Raw genomic sequence first — 23,150 nt, 5'->3', positions numbered from 1 at the left:
GGAGCGGCGCTTTTCACGGGGTGTCCGCAGAGCAGCAGGTCAGTCCCGTATGAGCTCCAAAGCTTTCTCTCAGCGAAACACCATCTATGCATGACGTAAAACAGAGCAGTAGTGACACACGATCGGAATGACCGTTTACATGCTCCACGATCGGATAAACGATCGGTATAACCCACCTATCTCGATCGGAAAGAAATTCTGATCCGAACGAGTCTGATCGGGGCAGAGTATTCCGAACGGCGCGTTTACATGATGCATTTTCTTTCCGATCAGGCGTTCATTCCGATTACTTTTGCCCATGTAAACGCGGCTACTGAAGGCAACAAAATCTGAAGGAGGTATGCTGGACAACATGTTATAGCTAGAAGGAGAATGTGTGGAAGAGTTTAGTTTAGTTAAGGGACAACATACAGATGCAGTGACTAAGACGCCTTTAGTTGTGTTTTCAGCAAATCTGAGGAGAAAAATGAAGTCAGACGTGAGTCACTGTAATAGACGGTCAGAGAATTAGCTTTGTGATCTGCAGTGCCAGTTCCCCCTTCACTCACTTTATGAGCATTGGCTTTACTTCTGCTCCTGACAGCCCCATGTCCCTAGAGATATGGCATCTCACGGGTACAGAATGAACAAAAGAGGGGCTACTGAAGCCTTCAAATGGAGTAATGGGCCTTAATACCTTCACAGGCACGTAATTCGAGACCCTGCACAGGCTTCCATGACAGATAATTGCAGATGTCTTTGTAGTGATAAATGTTACTCCATTCGAGAGGTGCAAATGTCCTGGCTCAGTCCTGGGTTTGACAGCCTAGTGGCCCCTCTGGGATTGGTGTACCTGACTGGCCCTTAGCCGTCCACAGATGAATCCTTGTCTGGTTTCTCCCCCATAGTCAACCCTAGCCAGGCTGTCTATTTTCCCTTAACCACAAGCCTTCATAGTAAATCTCATTTCATTGTCAGCCGTGACTGTGGTTTACTTCCATGACCTGTCTGCTGACTTCCTGTTGCCATTAATGCTCAATATCTCTGTTGGGGCCTGTCGACTTGGTCTTATTTCACTCTGCACTGTGCCCTATCTTGTGCTTCCACATAGAAAGTTTGTCTGACAGACTGGCAGACACTGTGCTAATTGTAAAAACTCTGTTTTTCATTCATTCTGCCTGTTGACCGTCCTTCCCTTTTCTACAGAAAAGGGTAGTAATTGATATTGGGCATCATCCATCCTCCCCTCTTAAAACCAGAGATGCAATTCATCTGGGTGAGAGTGGCGACTGGCTCTCTCCCAGGCCTTGTCGGTCAGACTTTTCCTGTTTTTAGATGGCCGTTAATTAAAGTGCCACCATGACAAAAATAAGATCTACACTGGGGTGTGTGTGGTAATGGAAATAGACCATCTGAATCACACTTGACCACATAAATCACAAAGTGGCTCAGACTAATCTGACCTAGCCAGTCTAAATCACCACTCTAAAATGAAAGCACAGGGCTGACACAAAACAGTCCAATTAGATTGGATCCAGCCCGTGTAAATCTTTAACTGGCTTAATCTGTATTAACCTCAGTGATGTTAGTCACAAATCGCTTCAAAATGATATAGTCAATCACTGTGTCAGTCAGTGTATAGCTGCTGAAAAGAAACTGCAACAGATTTAGCACATAGCAAAGCAGATTTGCATAAATTAAAATGATAATTTGTACTTAAGCAGGCATCTTTATGCAAAAAAAGCAAAGGAGTACATTTGTCTATTATGTTCATCTTGGAATTTAAAATCATACAGAATTGTTGTGTAATGATGAGAAATATTGCACAAGTCTGTTACGTTCAGGAAAAGAAAAGCAGATTGTGATGAACATATATCGTTCTTTTTCTGTCAACCAGAATTTTGCATTTAGTTATTAATAGCTTTTAACCAAGTTATATCCCAAGTTACTTAACACCCAAAATAATTTCCCGACAGACTTTAATCGTGATTTGAAATATAATTGGTACGATGAGAAATTATAGTGAATAAATCATTGTATTTTTAGTATATTTTAAACCTTTTTTTTCTTAAGTTAATTTAGGTCACCATTTTTTTAGTGCTTTACTCCCAAAGATATCTTAGAAAAATTGTGTGAGAAAATGTAAGAACTTAAACTCCTAGTGTGATACATAGTCTCACTTAATTTACTGTGATGTATAGGCCTATATAAAGACAAGCCTAAATGAAATAATTTGGGTAACATGTTGCAATCTGCACTGAGCTCTGTTATCAGAAAACAAGGTTTACAATTTCACTGCTAGCCTGACCACAGCTCCATTAAAACTGACTTTGTGTTAAATGTTCTCTCTTAATGTACAGCAATTTTTTCCACTGGGGTGGGAGACAGGGATCATTTACTGCACCATGTATATTGTCAGAAAAAAGTCTTTCCTGTTGCAAAGTCCTGAAGCAAAGTTTTCTATTTGTGTTCTGAATTAAAACCCAATTTAGATACTCTTATGCCAGATTCACACTGGTCAATCCGAGGTGCGTCACCCTGGGGACACCCATGGGGAGTCCATCTCACATCACTACTCCATTCCCCTCTCCCCCCTGGCTTCCGCAGGAGTGGTTTGCCCTGCCACTCCTGTGTCATCAACATCCAAAACTTTGGCAATCAGACCCCATGCCCTCTCCTTCCACACTGAGTCCTTATATAATGCATCTTTTGTGTAATAAATGATGTTAAGTTTTTGTACTTACGAATATTAAACTTTTGTTGTCTATGGCGAAAATGGACAACAGTGTTATCAGTGGCATTAAAGTGCATTATCACGTGGGCACGTCACCTTAAATATATAATAAAAATTTCATTAACACTAAAATGTCATGAAGAACAACAGATTTGTCCCTAAAGATAGTTGTGTCTGCAACCCTGCACTACCACAGTCTCTAGTGTGGGAAAGCCCTTACGTAAACTAAAACATGCATTGCATGTGCAAGGTTGTTCTGAAAAGTGTTTCTTAGTAGCTGTCTCCATATTGAGACTATTTGTTTTTTTAGTTAAAACAAAAAATAGTGTTTCCTGATTTAAGAGTATGTGACCATTACCTCACTTTTTGCTATAGATGACACTATTGCTATACTACTGCAACACTTAAATTCTCATGTGACTGACTGAAGAAAAATCTGAGAGGACTGATTTGGATCAAATACCAGCCTGATGTGGAAAAAAGTAAAGTAGTTTACTGTTGTATCTTTGTGCTACTATTAAGCTTGTCTATAACAAATACAATGGCCTATTATAGGTGCCTTAAAAGACCATGCAGCACCAGGATGGGCTACTTCAAAGATTGATCATTGATTTTACAGTCACATAGTTTCACAGGCATTGTCTTGGACATCCAGGTGAAGAGAGAAGCTGAGTGTCAAATGATCACTTCCCGGTAGTTAATTGGATCCAAAGATTGTTAATTAAGATGCTTGCATTAGATGGCATGGAAAGGTGTTTTACAGACCTATTCTACTCAGGGCTGGATTAGAATCTCAGAAGTCTCTCATATAATGCCTTCATTTGGCTTCATTGAACAAAAAGTGGGAATGTTTTTAGTGCAGCGCTATAAAACCAAGATAAGAACCAGAAAAAACAAAGTCAGACCCGATAGTCTCCCCAAATCTGAAAAACCACCAGTTTGTAATTGTTAGTTTTGGTATTAAAATTTGAAGAAATTACTTAAAATAAAATGGTTAAATCAATGACAAATACCCCTAACAGAGCTAATAATAATTGCTGACTAACAATAAAATTACTTGGGTTGAGGACTTTAACACAACGCTGCTTTACAACAACATGAAGATTTCTTGAATTGATAGAGACCCAAGACCCAAAGTCTTGGGGTTTGTGTGGCTACACTGCTCTAAAAGATTGTAACAGTCTTTGTTTATGGAGTATTTTACGCTTGTCTGTAAAGAGACTTTACAGTCTCTGTGAAGATTTCAGTTTGGATCCCCTCCACTGCAGGACTTTTCCTTACCTTTTTTGTTCTCTTTTCTTTTTGTTCATGTCTGTCTGCCTCGTCTTTGAACTGCACTGAGCGTCTGAACCTGAGACAGCCCCTCTGCTGGCACAGATGGGAAGTCAATAGAAGCAAGTGACCTATATTACAGAGTACTCTACTAACTCCCAGAGAGTCTCGAGAGAACAGAATATTAAGAGTTGGATGAACAATGTTGTAGTGTATTTGTGTGTTTGTGACAGTGCATGTGTGTGTTTTTAAGAGAAGTGTTCACCAGAGAAAAGAAGAAGGTTAATTACCTCCCCGTCCTTCGCTGTCGGCTGGTTTCACCTGGATTGGCCGGTTCATCTGGAGAGAGAAAAGTAAAGGGAGAAAGAAAATGGGAAATACCAGATTAGATTAAAATGATAGAAAAGATCACAAAAGAAAGGAAAACATAAATAGTAACGCTCCTGATATGTGTCGGCTCTGCCCTTAAATCTCTGCAAGCACAAAAAGGAGTCAGTGATGATGTTGTTAAAATACACAATTCAGCACAAGATTCCATGCCAGAATGTTTAATTAATCCAGGGTAATGTCTCTAGAGATGCCTGAATTCCCCTCACAGTTCAGCAGAATTAGCACTTTTCAATGACGGAGCCACACTGGGTGTCAGATGGCACGCAGAGATTAATGCCATTACATCAGCTCCTCCTAGTCTCACAGAGAGAGGTCCTTTCTGCCTGACCCTTGCTCTTCCTGTCCCCTCTTGGCTCCAGACTTCTAGTCACCGGCTGTAGTTTTCTCATCCCTGACCCTTATCAATTCCTCTCCCACAACCTTTTCTCTAGCTACCTTATACAGAAGACATGTTTCCAATCAGTTTCTACAAAAGTAGTCAGACAACTCTATGTAACTCAGGTGCTTTTCTCCTAATGCTATATTCGTACTGGAATCAGCAGTCACTTCCAATGAAAAGTTTATGTAAATATGTATATGTGTGTTTTGGGCTTTTGTGTTCAAAACTCTTACGTTCAAGGTTTTGAATCTGTTTTTGGCTTTAATGTAAAAAAACCATTGAACACATGATGAAAGTTAAATAAGTTGAACCTTGACCAATCAGGGACTAGGCTTTGGTAGTGACGTATGGGTAGCATCCTTTTCAAAACACAAAAGTGCCAACTGTTTGTAAACTGACCAGGGAGGAAAAATTACAGTTTGTGTTCGGCAGGAATTATATGACACCATGTATTTTATATATCAGAATAGAGCTTTGAAAGAAAAAGCCGGGAGCAAGATTTGCACCACTTTGACATTTCACACCAAGCCTTTTACACCTGTGAGAAAATGTGCTGGTATCAGGTAGCGACAGGCCTGTGTAAACACTGTTTGTTAAAAGCACATATAAAACCCGTGTTCAGTGAGATTTTGAACATTCCACACATTCCCAGTGTGTTCATAGCTTTATAGTAATTGTTGTCAATAAACCAAATAAAAAAAATTGAAGAATGGATCCATTGACTTGGTAATAATCTAGGTTTAAATAAATATTGCAAAAGTCACGGTCATAAGTGTGTTCCACTGATTCCTTGATTTTGGGTTTTGATGAAAAAGTCCAAATATTTCTGGACTCAACAGCCTCCCAAAAACTATGTCTTAGTGAGAATACCTGTTTCATCGCATTTGGCATTGTGCTTCACAGACTCAATCGGTATTTCTAACTAGGTCATTAGGACAGGTCTAACGCAAGTGTACCGATGTCTGACACACCGCACTACCCACTCATATCTGTCAGCCAGGGTAACACAGTGGGATTTGGACCCTGAGGGAAGGCAGCACTTGACAGCAGTTGACATGAGCTCAAACCATGGCTAAATATAGACCTCAGAGTAGTGGACATGTATAGACAAGCTCATACATGGTGACACCCTGGGGACATATTGTAGTCCTCTGGCAATATGCTGGTACATTGGAACCACACTCAAATGACAGATGCAGGGCAAACCAAAGGAAAGACACAAGAAGTGGCAAATAAAGTTATATTTTGAATTCACTAACAAAAACAATATTTATTCAGAAACACATTTCACCTAAGGAGTCATGCCCTCTTTAGAACCAAAAGTAAAGATCGGGCATTCAGTTCACACTGATATCATTGATGGGTCATTTATATAATTTTAAATAAAGAATTATCAATATTTTCTTTCCTAGAGGACTCACAATAACTCATTCAACCTAGAAAAACAAACCACTAGAAGTTCTTGATTAATGTGTAGCAAAACCAAACTGTGTTATGATCTTGAATGATTGCCAAACTGTTTCCGTTTTGACCATTACTCACTTGGAGGCTGGCTCCGTGAGATAGATGGACTAAATATGTAATCCTGTAATTTTTTCTTTATTGTGTGGATCAAAGGGTAATGGTTCTCTTATTGTTGCCATTTTTCTAAAGCCTCAAATGGGCAGCAGTTTTGCACCAGTATTTATGCTTTGATAACAGCCATCGATATTGCACTGATGTTTACATATGAGTCTTAGATAAAGCCCAAGGAGGGTGAAGCATTGATGTATGTGAGTGTGCTGTGGAGAGAAATAAGGTCAGTTGGAACATTTTAGGCAGTAAGTTGGGAAGTGCAGAGTGTGCGTTTTGCGTGTGTGAGTGTGTTGACAGCTGTTTGGGTTAGGGACAGAAATGGTCCCACATAAGGGGTTTATGATAGTCTGAACTCCCCAGACCCCTGTTCAGTGATCAGTCAGCTTCCGAGTCTTAAACGGCAGGGACTGGTTAGAAGGCTTCATCAGGAGCCCCTGAGCCACTGCAGCAACAAGAGTCATTTAACAACCAAAAAGTGCACTTGGGGTTGCTAAGCAACAAAGTGGAGGTGGCCGGCAGGCTTGTGAGCCAAGCTGGTCATCGGTCCACAGGCTGCCTGCCAACCAATTGGCAATCTTCACTTTCTTCTTTTTTTCCCCTTTTACTTGGTCCAAGGAGGTGACTCAAAAAAAGAAGAGAGATTTTTTTCACTCCCACCTTCCAGCATGTCCCACTTTCATGTCCCTTTTTGGGGATTGTGAAAATGAGTTTTCAGAATGGGTCTGCTGCAACTTCTGCTTCATCTTCTTGCCAAATTATGGCTTTCAGTATGTTGCCAAACGATGTTCTTGTAAGTGGTGCTCGGACGCGTCAAGTTGGCATTAAGATGCTTCTCTGAGCAACTTTATGGTGTCCTTTACATACATTTTTGTGAGCAGACAGCTGGAATGTCTAACTAACTTTAGCTGGAATGTCTAAAATATGTAGCATGGCCATTTCTTAAGTTAATTTTACTCTTATCATTTCTCTGGCTTCAGTCTCCTTTGCTCACACATTCTGATGCACACACAGAAGCACAAAAGTCTTGGGGCTCAATAACAGCAGGTGGCTTAGGTGACATTTTAATCCCTTATTACTGAGTGCAGGATTAGCCAACAGATCAAGGCAGAGTTAATTATATGAATTCATCAGAGACTAGGAGAAGAAGCTGCTTGCTTTCCCCTTGGGCCAGGACTCACCCCCACTCCTCCAACCGCCCTTTGTGCACACACACACACACATTTACACACATGCTGAAGAAAATGACAAGTGACACTCATGTCTGAGAAACTAGCCAGCTTTTTACTATTATCGCACGGACAGAAAACCATGGTAACATATGCAGGAGAGCCTCAAGAGACGCTGTAAGACAAACAACATCTACTACCTTCCATTTGGGCACAGTGAGATGAACTGCATAGATGTTAGTGATGAGGACTGTGGGCTTTTTCATCCTGCAGATGTGTAGCTGCCGAGAGTTCAACCACCCCCCGTCTTGCTTTATCTTTGTCTCCCCCTGCCCCTTTGGCCTCCAAAACCAATATGCTTCCCACCACTGCTCCTTAATGGGTTGATCAATGCTGACAAATAGGCAGCTCATGCTGTCTTGCTGGGGAACTCGCAGCTCTGTGCCCCTGTGCAGCTGCACTTAGAGAGGCCATCTCTCTTTCTCCTCATCTCTCCTTTTTTATGTCTTTCTCATTCTTCCCCTCACTTTTTGTCTGTATTTTCCCTTTCTTCATGCTCTATTTCTTTTATGTCTAAACATTCATTTTTTTCTCTCTCTGATATAGTCTCCAGGGGGGAAATCTATAGTTTTCAGACTGTTTTGATGACAAAAAGTTAGCTGGAGTCAAAGACATATGGTGAACCAACAGTGAAGAAGAAAGAAACTTGGTTGGTTTTTATCCTAAATTATGGTGGGTAAAATTCAGAGCATACGCACTTGTGTTTATGTTTTCATGCAGTTCAGTCTGTGTGACTTTGTCTGTTGTGTTTGACTGATACTAGATAAGCAAAGTCAAAGACAGACAAGGACACACTTTGACTTTGATCCTGTTTGACCAAACTCTTTTTATATGGGGTTGCTGAAACTGATGCAATACAAATTGCATAGTTTGTCATGGGTTATATCTTTACCATGCTACTAGCCAGCCAAATCTGGTCTTACACCACCAGCTTAGTCCAAGACTTTAGATAAAACTGTTTTAAATAAGCTTCTAAAGTTCGTTAACTGACTAAGAAAAGTTAATTTGTCTTTTTTTTATTGTTGTATATTGTTTGTTCATTTTGGGTAGCAGCAATTAACAGCAGCTAAAATAAATTAAGGACTAAAAATAAAAAGATAAAAGTGAAAGAAGGAAAAAACCTAAAATTACAATACAAAAAAACTGGAAAATAAAAACCTTCACACAAAGTTGACCCTGTGGATTCTCCGGGGTTAAACTGATAAAAGCACAATATAAAGATGTGTCCACAAAGCAGAATTGGCATTCTTAATCATTTACTGAAAATACTTCTATTTCTATTTTGTCTATTTTACTTCATATGAAAACTGAAATCCAGTGAAATCCATAAATTCAAAGATTATTCCAAGCAAAATCAGTGTATAATGATAAATGTCAACTAAATAATTGTGTCTTTTTGCAGCTGCTGCTTTAGTTCTTCACTAAGTATCAACTAATCAGCTGTGTTGGTAAATGAAGACAATCGCTGCCATATCAGGAGGTGATCCTTAACTGTTTTTTCTGTTACTTTATTTCTGGGTTGACAGTGATACCAGTCATCAATACACAATAAATATTCTAATAAATGATAAATATAGACTGATGCAAGGAAATACTATACATCTTTATGTACAATTGTGTAAAAATCCAGCTGGAAGACAATTCAATGATTACATGTTTACTAATGTGAGCCGCTTGAAAAAATATATGATTGTGTTATTTTGTGTATGAACATATCCATGAGGACCCACATATTCTGTCTGTGGTTAGTGAACATAGTAAAGGAAACGTGGATTAATGCATGTGAAGAAGTAATTATCTCCACACAATTGCATACGTTAAACTCATATTTGCTTTCTTTGATGAACTGTATACTATTTTATAACTAAAATAATTAGAGCCATAATTCTGCTTTACCACATCATCTTGCACGTCATTAACTTTGTCCTTGTTATTTCATCTCAGACCCTTTCAAATAATCAGGTATCATTGTCTTGATTAGTCATCCATTGTTTGATGCCTCTCATTATCATTCAGCAGTTTCAGCGTCAGTGCATTCATTAGAGCTCTTGATGCCATTAACAGACTTTTTTTTAGCTCAATTAAAGATGGGTAATGCCGAATGACTCTTGGTATAGAACCAACAACGATCCATTAGCAGCAGTTGAGACAGAGACGCATCATTCCAAACTGAGATGTGATAAAGCTCTGACCTTTGATCATTACAAAGCTATTAAGAAATCCTTTAACCTCTGTCATTTTTCACACTGTCATTCGAGAGGATTAATGATTTAATCTCTTTCTCTGAATGCAAATCTGTAAGAATTTATTTTGCTTAAGGGTCATGGTAAACCTGCAAATCCCAAATAGTTTTCTTGGAACTTAGTTTTTGAGACATGGACTCATAAAGGCAATTACATTTCAAAATGCTAATACAAGGAAAGAGTCGATCTTTTGTTCGTGTATTGTTCAAGTGCAATCATTTTTTTTTCATTCCTTAAACAGTACATAGTCCTCTGAAATATTTAGATTTTCCTTCAAGCTTATAACAGAGTCGCAGATTTCACTCGGCCTGCACTGTAGCAGTGTAAATTACTGTTTCCAACACCCATCGCTCACACTTCAGGACATCCTGCCCCTCATTTTTGTGTGGAAGGAAAACAGAGCCAGCACTGTGGGAACGAGTCTTTCCCTCAAATTGGTGTGTGAGTTCACAGCGGCCTCCCTGTGAGACCAGCCAGACAGGAGAAGCTGGCTCTGCTCTGTGTGTGTGTTGCAGGATATGGCATTGAGGTGGAGTGATCACACTCCGCCTATCTCCCCAGAAAGCACATGAAGGAAGGCTGCGTCTGCCTCACTGTGAGGAGGAGTGAGAAGAGGTGCTGACAGCTCAGCAGAGGGCTGCTGGTGGCAAAATGCAGCATGTTTTAACTTTGAACCCCAGTTCCTATTTAAAGACCAACTACTGAGGGTCGATTTGATTAGGGATGAGGGTTAGCAAACACTGAAGACAAAAAAAATATGGAAAGAAGTCTCTGATATTCAGTTATGACTCTAACCCTTTGTGGGATCACCTTGTTTGTTTGTTTTTTGCTTCTATTATCTATGTTCATGAACCCCCCCTTCCCCTTTACGCCTTTTTTTTAGTCAAAATCTGTAAACCAATAAGTAGATCTCTGGTTATGTGAGGTTGAACTCTTTTTAATCTTGTGGACTGCAGTCCAGCCTGCATTCGCAATTGTCCTACGCTCTCAACCTTCATTTCTTTCTAGTGCATCCAACACAGCAGGCCTCCTGTGGAGGTGGAACACAGGAGGCCTCACAAAAGGCAAAAAGTGGATGAGCCATCAAACTGTTGTTATTGTCTGCACCATAAAGCCCCTGTTCCTCCTCCAACTGTGGATGGATTGCTGTGTAGATCACTGAAACCAATGGGCAGTGCACTTACATTACTTTTATTGTCGTCCCTCTACCCGTCTGTCTCTCTTCCTCTCTGTGAATGGGGGGGGTGGGAGGAAAGACGGGGAGAGTCGGCATGGAGGTGCATCAGGTGAAGGAGGTTTTGACGATTCAACACACTGAGACAAGACTAACAAATTAGTCAAAGTGACAGGGAGTTTTATGAGGTCTGTTCTTGTGAGGCGCGGGCTGCTCTCTCGCTCTGTCTCTGGGCCGGAGGGACACCCTGTGTGTGTGTGTTGTGTATGTGTGTGTGTATTTGTTACATATTTGCACATTTGAAAACAGGAAGGATAGTGAAGAGAAGTGTTGAATAAGAAACAAAGTGAAAGGAGCAGTGAGAATGTGTGCAAAACAAAACACAAAATGCCATTTTTTTCTGATGTACTGTATCCACATTTTTATTTCTGTTCTCAACTCAATGTTTAAATCTTTTTACAAGTTAAAGTCAAAACCTGCCTTGCAAAATGGAAAGAAAAATAATCAATTTTTTTGATCTATTGATAACTGACTATCCTAAACGTCATCCTAAACTTCTGTCCATCAAGAAAATCTTTTTTTAATGCTTGAAAACAGTTTTTGCCGCTTTTCAAAAACTGCATCGTTTTCTTGGACACAGTTTCTGCAGAGCGGCAGGAGTTCATTAGAAATTCAACTCTGAATTTCAGGCAGGACCGTTAACTCGCAGGAAGTCTACCCCTAATTCCTGTCACCAATCTGTTTATACTCTTTCCTGTTATCTTACAGCCCCTCACATCCCCAACCTAACATTACTGGCACAACAAAAATGCCAAACAATATTTTAGCTATTCTATTTCAGGCAGATGCCAGCTTAGATGAGGAAATCGAATATGCAAGACATGGGTCTAGTCGTCTTCAAGCAGATGCATATAAATGGAGCATAGCAGGGAGTTAGTTCGTGCCCCGCAAATTGTGGTTTGTACGTCACAGTTACAAGCTTTTTCAAACTCAATATTTGGTTTGCTCATGATTCACCAAAACTTCAATACAGAAGCACTCAGAAATGCAATTTTAAGCCTAATTTTCTTAATATGTGTCCTCCATCATCAAAAAATGCTACAAAAACATGTTAAGAACATTAAAAACAACATTTTAATCCCAGTGGATTTTAAACACTGGTAGTTTATTTACTTATAATTCCCTATGGATATTGTATTGAGGTCACATTTGCTAACTTGTGATAAAAAAGAAAAATAATACAAAATACACATTTACAAAGCACATCTTTTTATGGTTTGTCTGTGATACAACAACGAGTTTTTCAGTTTATCAGCTAAGCAACGATGTCAGTCTCTCACAGACTCAGTGGAAAGTGATAAAATCTGCTCAGAACATAACAATTCAAGAGGACAACAACATGCTGTTTACATTTACCATAAATAAAGATTAAATTATAAATAGGTAAGGATGTCATCTGTTTGTGCAGACGTATGCCCACATTTGCACAAAAGCCAGAGAAGGAGCCTCCGAGATAACGCAGTGGCTCCTCCGCAGCATCTATCATTCTCTACGGTCTCAGTACAAATTTAAATGAGCCGGTCCTGGAAAGAAGCTTAAGTGGCTCACAGTATGAGTTGTGAGAGAATAGTAATAAGTGGAAGGTGAATGGTATACCTGCTGGTCGGGTCTTCACTTGAGCCTGTGCACACACCTGTGCTGATGAGAGGAGTCAACAGTAAGAGATAACGGAAAAGAGCATGAATCAGATACACCTGTTGTATCAAGCCACATGCTTTACCTACTCAAAACAAAAGTATTTTTTTCCCAATGAGAAAATGTATATTTAGAACATTTTAATATTTTAATGTTGGAAAAGAAATAATAATAAAAAGAGCTTTCAAAAAACTGTTTTTAGGAAACGGCTCTACGCATAATTTTGTCACATCATTTTCAATTTCTTTTGCACACAATTTTCCTGCTTCTACTAGAAATTAGCTAGTTATCAGGCTATTTGTTGCTTCTTTAGACTTCACATCCAATACTGTTTCTTGTTTATCGTCTATGCCTTTATACAGTATGTTCCTAAAATACTGACTGTTTGTTCTGATTATACACAAATTGATTTTTGTTGTCTTTTATTATCAAAGCGTCAATGTTCCAACTAGATGCTTAGTTTTTCTGCTTTTATTCATTACTGTTGTGTTTCATGCTTAGATAAAAATCTCTTTCCGTCCTACAAAACAAAAGAGGCTGTTACATAGTTGAATTTCAATTCAGAATGTTCTGATTAAGCACACAAACAAAAAAGAAAATACACACATGAAATTCCATGAAAAATAAAAGAGATTATTTGTTGCTGCACATGCATGCAATTTTTTGTTTTTAAAAGTGACCAAATTTTCAAATGTTCACATTTGCATATTTAGACATGCATCCTAACAAGCATACACTTGAACATATACCAGCAAATCTACACAGAAATGCTTTTATACACATCTGTGCACATGTGTGGCCCTGCAAGTGTGCTTCAAGCTGCCGTTAGCACAGCAGGCTGTTTGTGAAAATGATCACATCAATCGAAGTGATAGATAAAAGACTGGGAGCTATTGATAAAGTGCCACAATTATTTGGAAGATGAATGGCTGAATTTGCTTTTGAAATTGGACTGGATCTTGGTGCAATGAAACAGAACTCATCATCATCAACGAGGCTGCCGTGAGATTGCTTTCTGTCACAACCAAATATCAGCACGGACAATTGGATCCATCTGCCAAATGGGATCAAATAGACCTACTCACAAAACATCAGAGGTGATGTATAGTGACCATGTGTAAATCATTTTACGCTGAAAATGTGCAATCTATCATTGTTCCGTGCAGGGTCGAGCATCACCACATGTGATCACACTCAGAAATAATTTGAGGCACATTAAAGAACGGCAAGTACAACATGGACAAAATTGATAGTATTATCAATGAGGGGAAACAGGATGCTGAAATGCCAAACATGAACCCATCAACTCATATAATGTGTGTGAGATGATTGTAAACACAAGTATTGAGTGGATAGCTTCAGACTAATGTGCAGTCAAATGCAGCCTTTAACAATGGGGAAGGAAATCGTTTTCTCACATCTTCCAAGATATTTGTCTTTTATTGTTATTATTTAAAAGAATATTTGCAAATTTCCAACTCATAAAACTTGCAGTATTGTATCACATAATTTATTTAAGCCCATAAATCCTTTGGCTTTTGCAGTTATAAGCCTCATAATGATGCATTGGTTAACACAGCCTGAATATTTGAGCCACATAAAAATGGTAATAGATTAAACCAGGGGAGTGTGTTGAGCTGTAGTTCAGATGTGTAGGTGCGTCTGGATGTGTGTGTGTGGGTGCGTCTGAAGGGAGCAATCAGTAAAGCATTCCTGCAGCTTCCACAGGCCTGAGCATACAGAGGGGGACATCAGAACGGATGCACAAAGCCAACGAAGAGGGACAAAGCAGCAGGGGGCTGGAGGGAAACACACTAAGTAATGTATTGTGCTAGGAGGGAGGTGACAGGGGTCTGATGATGCGGAGGAAAAGCGTGTAAATGGGTCGCTATTAAGGGAAACGAATGGTGAATGATGGTTTGTAGCCACAGATCTGCCCAGAGAAAACATCCGTCCAACTAAAATTACATATTTACTTTTGCTCTCCTTTCTGTTTGTGTATCTGCGCCAGACGTTACATCTGCTTCACATAAATTTAATTCACATCAGCTTTTGACTATAAATCTGTCAGAAAAGATGACACTAGAGCTTTGTCTTATTTATTTTTATATATCATGACTGGTATCATCTTTGACATTTTCTGTGTTTTATTTTGATTTTTTGGTTTTGATTCTGTGTACTGTAGCATGTTTTATTTGTGTTTTTTTTTTACCGACACCAGCAGAAGCTAAGCGAATTGTAATCAAACTGTCTTGAACACAGACATACATATTCATGCATATACACCCACACTGTGTATATTTTTGCTCACATTTGCAAAAAAAAAAAAAGATAAAAATACAGTCCCTTTATTGCTTGCCTGTGAGCAGTACACGTACACAGCATTCTGACATACCCTTCACATTCCAATCCTATCCTTTCTAAGAGCACTGTCCCCTCAGTCACAAACAGAGATGTAAGCATGCATGCACACAAACACATTCCCCACACATTGTTTCTATGAGGCCACTGTCTGGCAGGGTCCTGCAGGGACTTGTGCTGTCAGGGAGCAGACCACGGAGTGTCCCTGGTCCCTGCTCCACCTGCTGTGACAGCTAATTAGGCCTGGCCACAAAGGTTGTACTGTCTGGGTGCTGAAGGGGGTGTCATGGCTTGGCATGGCAGGGTTTGGTATGGGATGGTATGAGGTGGGGAGAGCCAGCGTATGAAGTGCCCTGCCATGTTGTCTGAGGACATGCTTCACTTGGTAACAACCCCAGCAAAAAACCCCAGCAACACTCCCCGTCTGTCATTAATTAAATTCACTCACTTTTATTAGTCTCCCATTTGGACAAATCAACAAACAGGGCCTCCGCTGACATCATTAGCTGTCATAACAAACAGCTACAGTAAGAAGGGGGTTGTTTGTGAACATTAACCCTTCCTTGAAAGTAATGAGACATTGCTATCTTGCAGCCTACCTCGGGGCCTTTTGTCCTGCTCCTGCTGCCCCCCAGTCTGTTCTGTCATCAGGAGACGGCAGTTGCTAGCACCAAAGCTGTGGATGCTCCAGGCACACAAGGAAGCTTAAATAGCATCGCAGCAAGTTAACACTGACAGCATGGGGGTGGGGGAGTATATTTTTGGGAGGCTTGGGGATCAAAGGCACTGATGAAATGGGATGAGACAGGGCACCCTAAGCCCCTTGGTTACGTGTGATGCTTTAAGCGTGTGTGTGACTCAGATATGAGGCGAGGAAGGAAACACAGGTTGGAGATGGTGACAGGGAGCTCAGCCGTTTGCCTGGACCAGCAGGGAGCATGAAACGACAAACAAGACCCCTGAGCGACTGCACACACTTGTCGAGTTAGAGGTGTTTGGATGTAAATTTAAACACACCAATACATTCATGTTAATAAAACAACTTAAATTCACCACTTGTCCTCAAGGTAAATACATGCTGAATTTAAAGGTTAACTCTATCCTTGTACTTTTTCACTTGTCACAACTTCTTTTAGGTACAGTAACAAAAAAGTATGCATTTGTTCTATTTCTTTACTTTTGGCTTGATGGAAGCTTACATAGAAAATAAAGAAAAAACATTATATTTGTTTTGTAATATACTGTTGATTGACTTGCAGGCTCACTAAAAAACTGGAAATAATAATTTTCAAAAAATTGTATTCAGACTTATCTCTACTGATACTGCTAATTTCCATCCAGTTTATCAGTTAGATCCAGACTTGGAATTTGCCCCAGCAGCATTTTCTTTCTTTTACTTTCGTGTACGAGAACATTTTTTTTTTGGGGGGGGGGTGGTTGCCTAGGACCATTTTTACAGTTATATACAATTTCAGCTAGAACTTGCTCACCTAAAAAAAAAAGCCACACACAAAAAAAACAAAAATACTTTAGATTTAGAATGATTGCTAGATGCCCAAATCCAGAGGCTGCAAAACAGACCTAAATCATTAATTCTCCACCACCATGCTTGACAGCTGGCATGAGGAATGTGACATGCTGTGTGTGGGTTTTGGCAAAAGTTGCTATTTCCATTGAAGCCAAATAAATCCCTGTTTGTCTTCTCTGTTTGGAAATTTTTGCTGTAAAGTTTTGTGGTCATACACAACTCTGTAAATATAAGCAATACTACAGTTATTTTTTATTTTTTATTTTTTAAGATTCTCTCTTGATTATGTTTCCAAGAAAAAAAAAATCACATTTTGTCTTTTGATCTTTAATATCATGATTCCGTTTTTTTTTTGTTTTTTTTTTTTTTTACATAAAGCTGCACTATCTGCGCCATGGATGAATTCACACCAACATTTACCATCAAAGAGTTCACCATTTGTCATAAATGTTGTCAATATTTTAATATTTTTGCTCATTCTCACATCGTGTTTGCACACTTCAAATTGTTGGACACAGCTTTAAACTCCTCATCGGAATGATAGGAGGTAAATATTGCTTTTGTATGCGCCTTTTCTATGTCTGCCCTTCTTGGCAAACTTCTTGGCAAACTTAACACACATATATGAATTCTCCATTCCTGCAAACTGACAAACCTCTTCTTTTATAAAAGTTGTAGAAATATTTTATGGACATGTCTGTTTCTGTCCTCAGAAAGTGCAGCTCTGTCAGCCTCAGATGTAGCTGAGGATGCTATGGACTGTTCTGATCTATACAGCATTCTGGATGCAGTGGTCAAACTTTTTCACCACTTGCCTCGCATTCAAAACCCTAGATAACTTTGTTTGGAATTGTCCATGCAACCTGTGCATGTAAGTGTTTGCTAAGCAAACAAATATGGCTACAGTGACTAGAAATAAGCAAAGCAAACTTATTTTTCCATCCCGTTGAAAAGCTGTTTTTATTTGGCCGAATGCAGTTATATGAGATAAATAAATATAAATGTATGTATAAAAAACAGTTTATTAGAAACCAAAGAATTTACTGATCACAAATCTATGGGTTATATCAGGAGGAGAAATCTTCCAGAGAAAATTTTTTTTTTTTTTCAATGATGTTCCAGGTTAGCACTATTGACATCTCTGGAAACAGGAAAATGTGGGAGAACACTACAACAGCAGCAGAGTAACCTTCATTAAGCTGATATGCTTGGCAAGTTGACTCTGAAGCTGCAATCCCAGCCAATTACTGAAAGGCAAAAGTTTTGCCAAGGGCAATTGGTGGCCCTTTCTGTTCTTTACTTATTAATCCCTGCAGGGTTTTCTGTACGGTGCCCTGATTGACGGATCATGGTGAAAAATTCATGTACCCCTGCTCTTTACCGCAGTTTTACTCACCTTCATAGCAGCCAAAACTGGATGAATAACTAACTGAATTTCTTGTCTTCCAACACGCAATTTAAATTTGTACGAAAGCACCGCAGCTCCCTGTGAACTGCTGAGGCGGAACCACGTGCAAAAGGCTTTAAAGATGTTGATGAATAATGTAGCCACGTTAATGCATGCTATATAACTCATAAACTGTGGTAAAACTTTGAAGTGTGGGCCATTTTGAACATGCTTACAATAAAAGCCTGGATCTTGCTTGGACAATGATTAACGGGATTCACACAAACCATGAAGAGCAGTTTTCACAAATGACTTGGAAATATGTGCAATAGCCAAAGTTTATTCTGTTTGCTTGTTTTCCAAATTGTTTGTTGGCCTAATTTTCCTGTGTGTTACTCAAAACAAACATACATGTTCACATGTAATTTGTGCCAGAAGGGTTTATGTGGGAGAGGGGTTAATATATTATTTTCTTGCTCTTATCAGTGCTTGTAAAAGGATAAGATGAGCAAAAGCGAGAGATAGACATAGAGGAAGCGAGAAAATGCCATTCGGGGTGAGTGCCAAGTGGGTCTGCTAAACGAGTGTATTTGTATGCAAATACATGTAAATTTATGCACACAAGGCAGTGGCAGCGCCCGGGGCTGCTTTGATTGGCAGTTGCAGGTCTGTGAGTGCTGACGAGGGACGCTTGGCTCAGGGTGCTCCTGTAAAGTTGGGAACGACTGGCTCTCCATGTTATACATGTTCTGGATCCACCGACTGCACATGTCTGCAGCCCAGCCTCTCCACCGGACCACAGAACAGCAGGGCCCCCTCCAAAAAACTCTCCACACACCAAGAGCTCGGCTCAGCCAGCTCCAATTCCACCATGGCTGGAAGCAGCCAGGGCATCATTATAAAATCAATGCCCCAACTTCATCTTGCCTGGCTGCGAGTGTATGTGAGCAGGAAGGGTAGCATTCAGGGCTTGTTTGTGTTTATTCTAGCGGGTGTTTGTGAGTGGCAGAACAGCAGAAGCACTGATGCAATACTGTCCGCACTCTCTAATGGGCTGACAGAGAGGCTTTAGGTCAGGGCCTCCCATTACTTCTGGAGGGAAACTTGCTAAATGATTAGGAACCTGCTACTAGCTGCCACCCAGAGGAAATGTAAATGCATTTATTTAAGTATCAGATTTTTTTCTGTTTTTGTGGCAGTGTTGTCATGAAAAACAGTGTTGCATCTCAATAAGATAAGCATAAATTCCTGAATACAGTGATGCTTGCATAATTGGGTAGCTGCTATTTAGAATTCTTTTCTCCTTTTTTATTTTTTTGTATGTACAAGGTACAAAATGGGAAAAAAAATAATAATAGGTGGGCGAGGATGAAGCCATTAACTTTTCTATTACTCATTCACACAAGCCTCCAGGCCAGTAGTATAACACTTGGAAATCACCAACCAAAAACACAATTTGTTCAGAAAAAATGTGGAGCGTTTTACACAGCGTCATAAATTCCCTCTGCCATGATGACGTTTCTCAGAAACTTGCTATTTTGCCTATGTCTCCATTCTACAAACATCTCAGTCTAATGGGCAAGCATGCTTGTCCCATGTGTAAACAGATGCATACAAATAGTTTTTTCTCTTTGTATTTTTTTTTCTGCTCACAGGACTGATAACTCTGATGCACTCCCTCAAGCTTTTCAGATGTGCCAAAGCAGGGTGGCTATTTTTAAGGTCTGCAATTATACTCTCTGCAGAGCACAGGCAGCAAAATTACTCAGTTGGCACCAGTAGCACCCCAATCTCACACTCACTGCAGACCCAATCTCAATGGGAAATAAAGCAAAACTTGTTAGGTTCATACACAACAACACATCCAACCTTTTGTTTGTCACACCTGGGGACCACAAATGGATTCTCATCAAACAGGAGATTGAAAATGTATGCTTATTTACACCAGCATCCTTTCTCCGCAAGTATTCTGCGTATTTTGCCAACTATAAAGTGGACCATGAACTGCCCGTGTTTTTCCTCACTCATACCCCCATCTCTGCCTTTAACAACACAAGAGATTCAATGTGATGTTCACTCATCAACTATCACATGTTGGAAAATCCCGGCTGTTGAAATAACACGTGCCCTGTGCATTTTTCATCCCTCCCTTCCATCACTGTAGCTGCAATGAATAATACATATTTTACTATATTATTGCAAGAGATTTGTAACACTTGAAACAGAATGCAATATGCAGTTTATCTCCATGCACGGCAAGCACAAGGTGCTTCCGTAGCGTCTGTCTATGTCACTGGGCGGTTGGGGGAGAAAAGAGAACAGAGGAAACAAGTTCGTGCGACTCCTGACAGTCCATCAACTTCCAGGAGCAATTATTCCCTCAGCCGATTCATCCGATGCAGACGCTGGTGACTTTCAAGTCAATGCTCTTGAACAAAGAATGTGCAATTTTCAAACATGTCTGTGTGCTTTGAGTTGCTTTTGAGCACAAAAGTATTCATTAGCAGCTCATGTCGCCGTACATTCACTATTAATGACAGCGGCCAAAAGCTCGGTAAGCTGTTGTGACAGTTTGGCTGTTAAAGTGGCCGTATCACTAAGCAGTATCTGGTCTCATGCACTACAACACCAATAGATAGTACATGACAGCGACTTTAGTGACTCCATTATGCATCCTAGATGTCGTATCAGATAAAGTTCACTATTTTAACTTCCACTCTTGTTTTTCCTTTAGTTCACAAACCTTTCAAATACGCATTCACCTCCCTTATTTTGCAGACCTGTGTAAAAAATCTGTCATTATTAAAATCCGCCCTTAATCATTAAGCACCTTTGTTTTGCTGGCGTAACCACAGCCCATTTTGAAATTTAATTTCCTGAAGTAGAGGGTCGAGAGCTGGGGCCATTTTATATGGAATAATTGAAGTACAGCCTCCCTTCACACACAAAACCCCCCCCACCACCACCTCCACATGTGAGAGCGGTGCAGCAGTGTTTGTCATCGGCCTGCCTCGTCCTCTTAGAGATGGAAGGGTGAAAGCATGCTGAAGGCCCGCAGAAAGCCCTCCAGTCTCTATCGTTTAATTTGATGAGGAGGCGTGAGGTGAGCTGGAAGAGGAAATGCGTCTCGCTGCTGTTTGCCACTTGAGAGCTCATTCACTGCCTCAGGCTGTTGACCACACCATGTAAGGTTCTTGCTACAAACACGTTGCCACACAACACTTAAATTGCATTTGGACCTCGACTGGGGTGAGCAAATGCCTGGCCAGAAATCAATGGGCTGGATATAAGCCTCAGTGGACATGGGAGGAGGTTAGCTTTCATTGCAGCTATTGATAAATGCCAGGTACATTTCATCAAACAACTGCAGCTCATTGAGTTTTCGTACACATGCAGAATTTGAGATGGAGACAAAATTTACATGAAGACATTTATTGTCATTATTTAGGAAATCCTAAAGTTCCAGAAAAAGTAATGTTTTAAAAAAAAAGGTGGATAGATAATAAACATTGTATCTCTGTTTTGCTTCACTGATCTGTGACTAACTGGATAGCCATTAAGGTGTAAAAATCCCACAGTGTGACACGGACTGGAAAGCATTGAGGTTCGGCGCAGCAGAATAGATTTTCATTTCCTTAATCAACTTCCTTATCCATCCTTTTTTTTCGAAGAATTAATATAGATCAGTGTTAATGGGAGCCAAATACGTGAGTGGCAGCATGCAGGGAGCAGGCTCGGTGGAGGAGAGCAGGCTTTTCTCCTCTATCAAGAGCAGCATCTGTTGCTCTCATGCTCCAACACTATTTACAGATAGCTGTCATTATTTACACTTGATGAGATCCTATCTAATTTGTCAATCCACTGTTCACAGAGACATGGACAACATAAGCATATCACCAGGAAGTAACACTGCAAGATGTTGCATTCATTCTTTGTACCAGCCGTGGGTAAATAGTTTTTTAGAGCAAAAAGAAAACCTTATTTCCTGTGTACCCTACGATTCTATTCTTTGTGTTTCTTTTGAGTCTTGAAAACAAACAGTATAAAGAAAAATAGATCCAGATATACCAGATATGCCGTGAGCTTAAACCTTAACGCTTCAAGCATTAATTTTTTGGGGTTTTTCTATGTTAGAATTTATGTCAAAAGGGTAGAACTGGATAAGAACCATCAGTTTTACCTACAATTTCCAGGTCACCCTTTGCCAAATAGCTTTTCTGACAGAAATCTGATCTTAGCTGCATTCATCTACCGTTCTTTGAGACACTAAGACTATATTTATAGATGAATTATGTAACGAGTGAAACTGAAAAGGGTGGGGCCCAAGGAAGCCCAATGTGTGTGAATGGTTGAAACGAAATAGAGCAAATATTTTTTAGGTGTTCTGTCTCAGCCCTAAGAAAACAAGTTTGAAGAGATGCAAACATATTTATTTTCAACAAATCTTCAATATTTTTCACTGTTATACAGTCCAGTCATTTTCAACACCCTACCTTGCAAAAACTGAATCTTTAAAAGATAAAAAGACTCTAGTTTCAAAGAAGAATCTTATATTCTGTCTTTCAAAAAAAAATATTATCAAGAAAGTTTTTTTTTTCTATTGAAATTGCATCATACTTTAAGAAAACATGTCTTAGTGACAAGAATTTTTTCTTAATTTTTCTGACCTTTCAAGTATTCCAATAAGAAGCATCGGTCTCAGGAGGATAAGCAAGATTTCAGAACATGATATGTAACAGCAGGGGCCCTTTGCCAAAAAGCTCAGTTCGGAGGGATGAATGTTTCAATTTGATAAATGGAAATCTCTTCATTTGTAACAGTATACATGTCCTATAATGTTTTTTTGTATAAATTATTAAAAAAAAATAAACATTATACACTGAAAAACCAACAGCAGTGCATCAAATGGTCTGTATAGGTTTGCTTTTCTTAGCAACCTTGGTTGAAAACACAATAGGTATGCTAAAGTTAAGGAGAAGAAAAATTGCAATACAATATGATATCGCTTCACAACAAAACTTATCACATATTGAAGAAAGCACACCTCTGCCTGAACACTGTATTTCAGAGATGAAAACTTGAATGTGTCAGCTCTCAGTTTGATGAGTGCTTCTTTTTTTTTTCTTTCATGATAAAAAATGCATCTTAAATGTTTTGTGGAAGTCACTGTTTGTGCCATTTGGAAATTCTCTTTCTGTCCTAAGTGA

The 23,150-nt window shown here is 39.6% G+C and overlaps 1 protein-coding gene across 7 annotated transcripts in view; it reads right to left on the bottom strand.

Annotated features, from left to right (window-relative positions):
• Positions 1-23,150, bottom strand: part of LOC101171151 (CUGBP Elav-like family member 6) — a 150,607-nt gene that overhangs the window by 49,319 nt on the left and 78,138 nt on the right. For all 7 annotated transcript variants that reach the window (XR_911651.3, XM_011493244.3, XM_011493249.3 and 4 more), the window contains exon 3: positions 4,276-4,324. Coding sequence is in view for 6 of the 7 variants with exons in the window: in XM_011493244.3 (XP_011491546.1) it covers positions 4,276-4,324 (49 nt within the window). In the remaining variant the exon portion in view is untranslated. The remainder of the gene's footprint in view (positions 1-4,275; positions 4,325-23,150) is intronic.

The sequence above is a fragment of the Oryzias latipes genome, chromosome 3 (genome assembly GCF_002234675.1).
Source record: "Oryzias latipes chromosome 3, ASM223467v1".
NCBI classification, from domain to species: Eukaryota; Metazoa; Chordata; class Actinopteri; order Beloniformes; family Adrianichthyidae; genus Oryzias; species Oryzias latipes.
The sequence above is the reverse complement of the archived record's forward strand: the minus strand, read 5'-3'. Positions and strand labels throughout refer to the sequence as shown.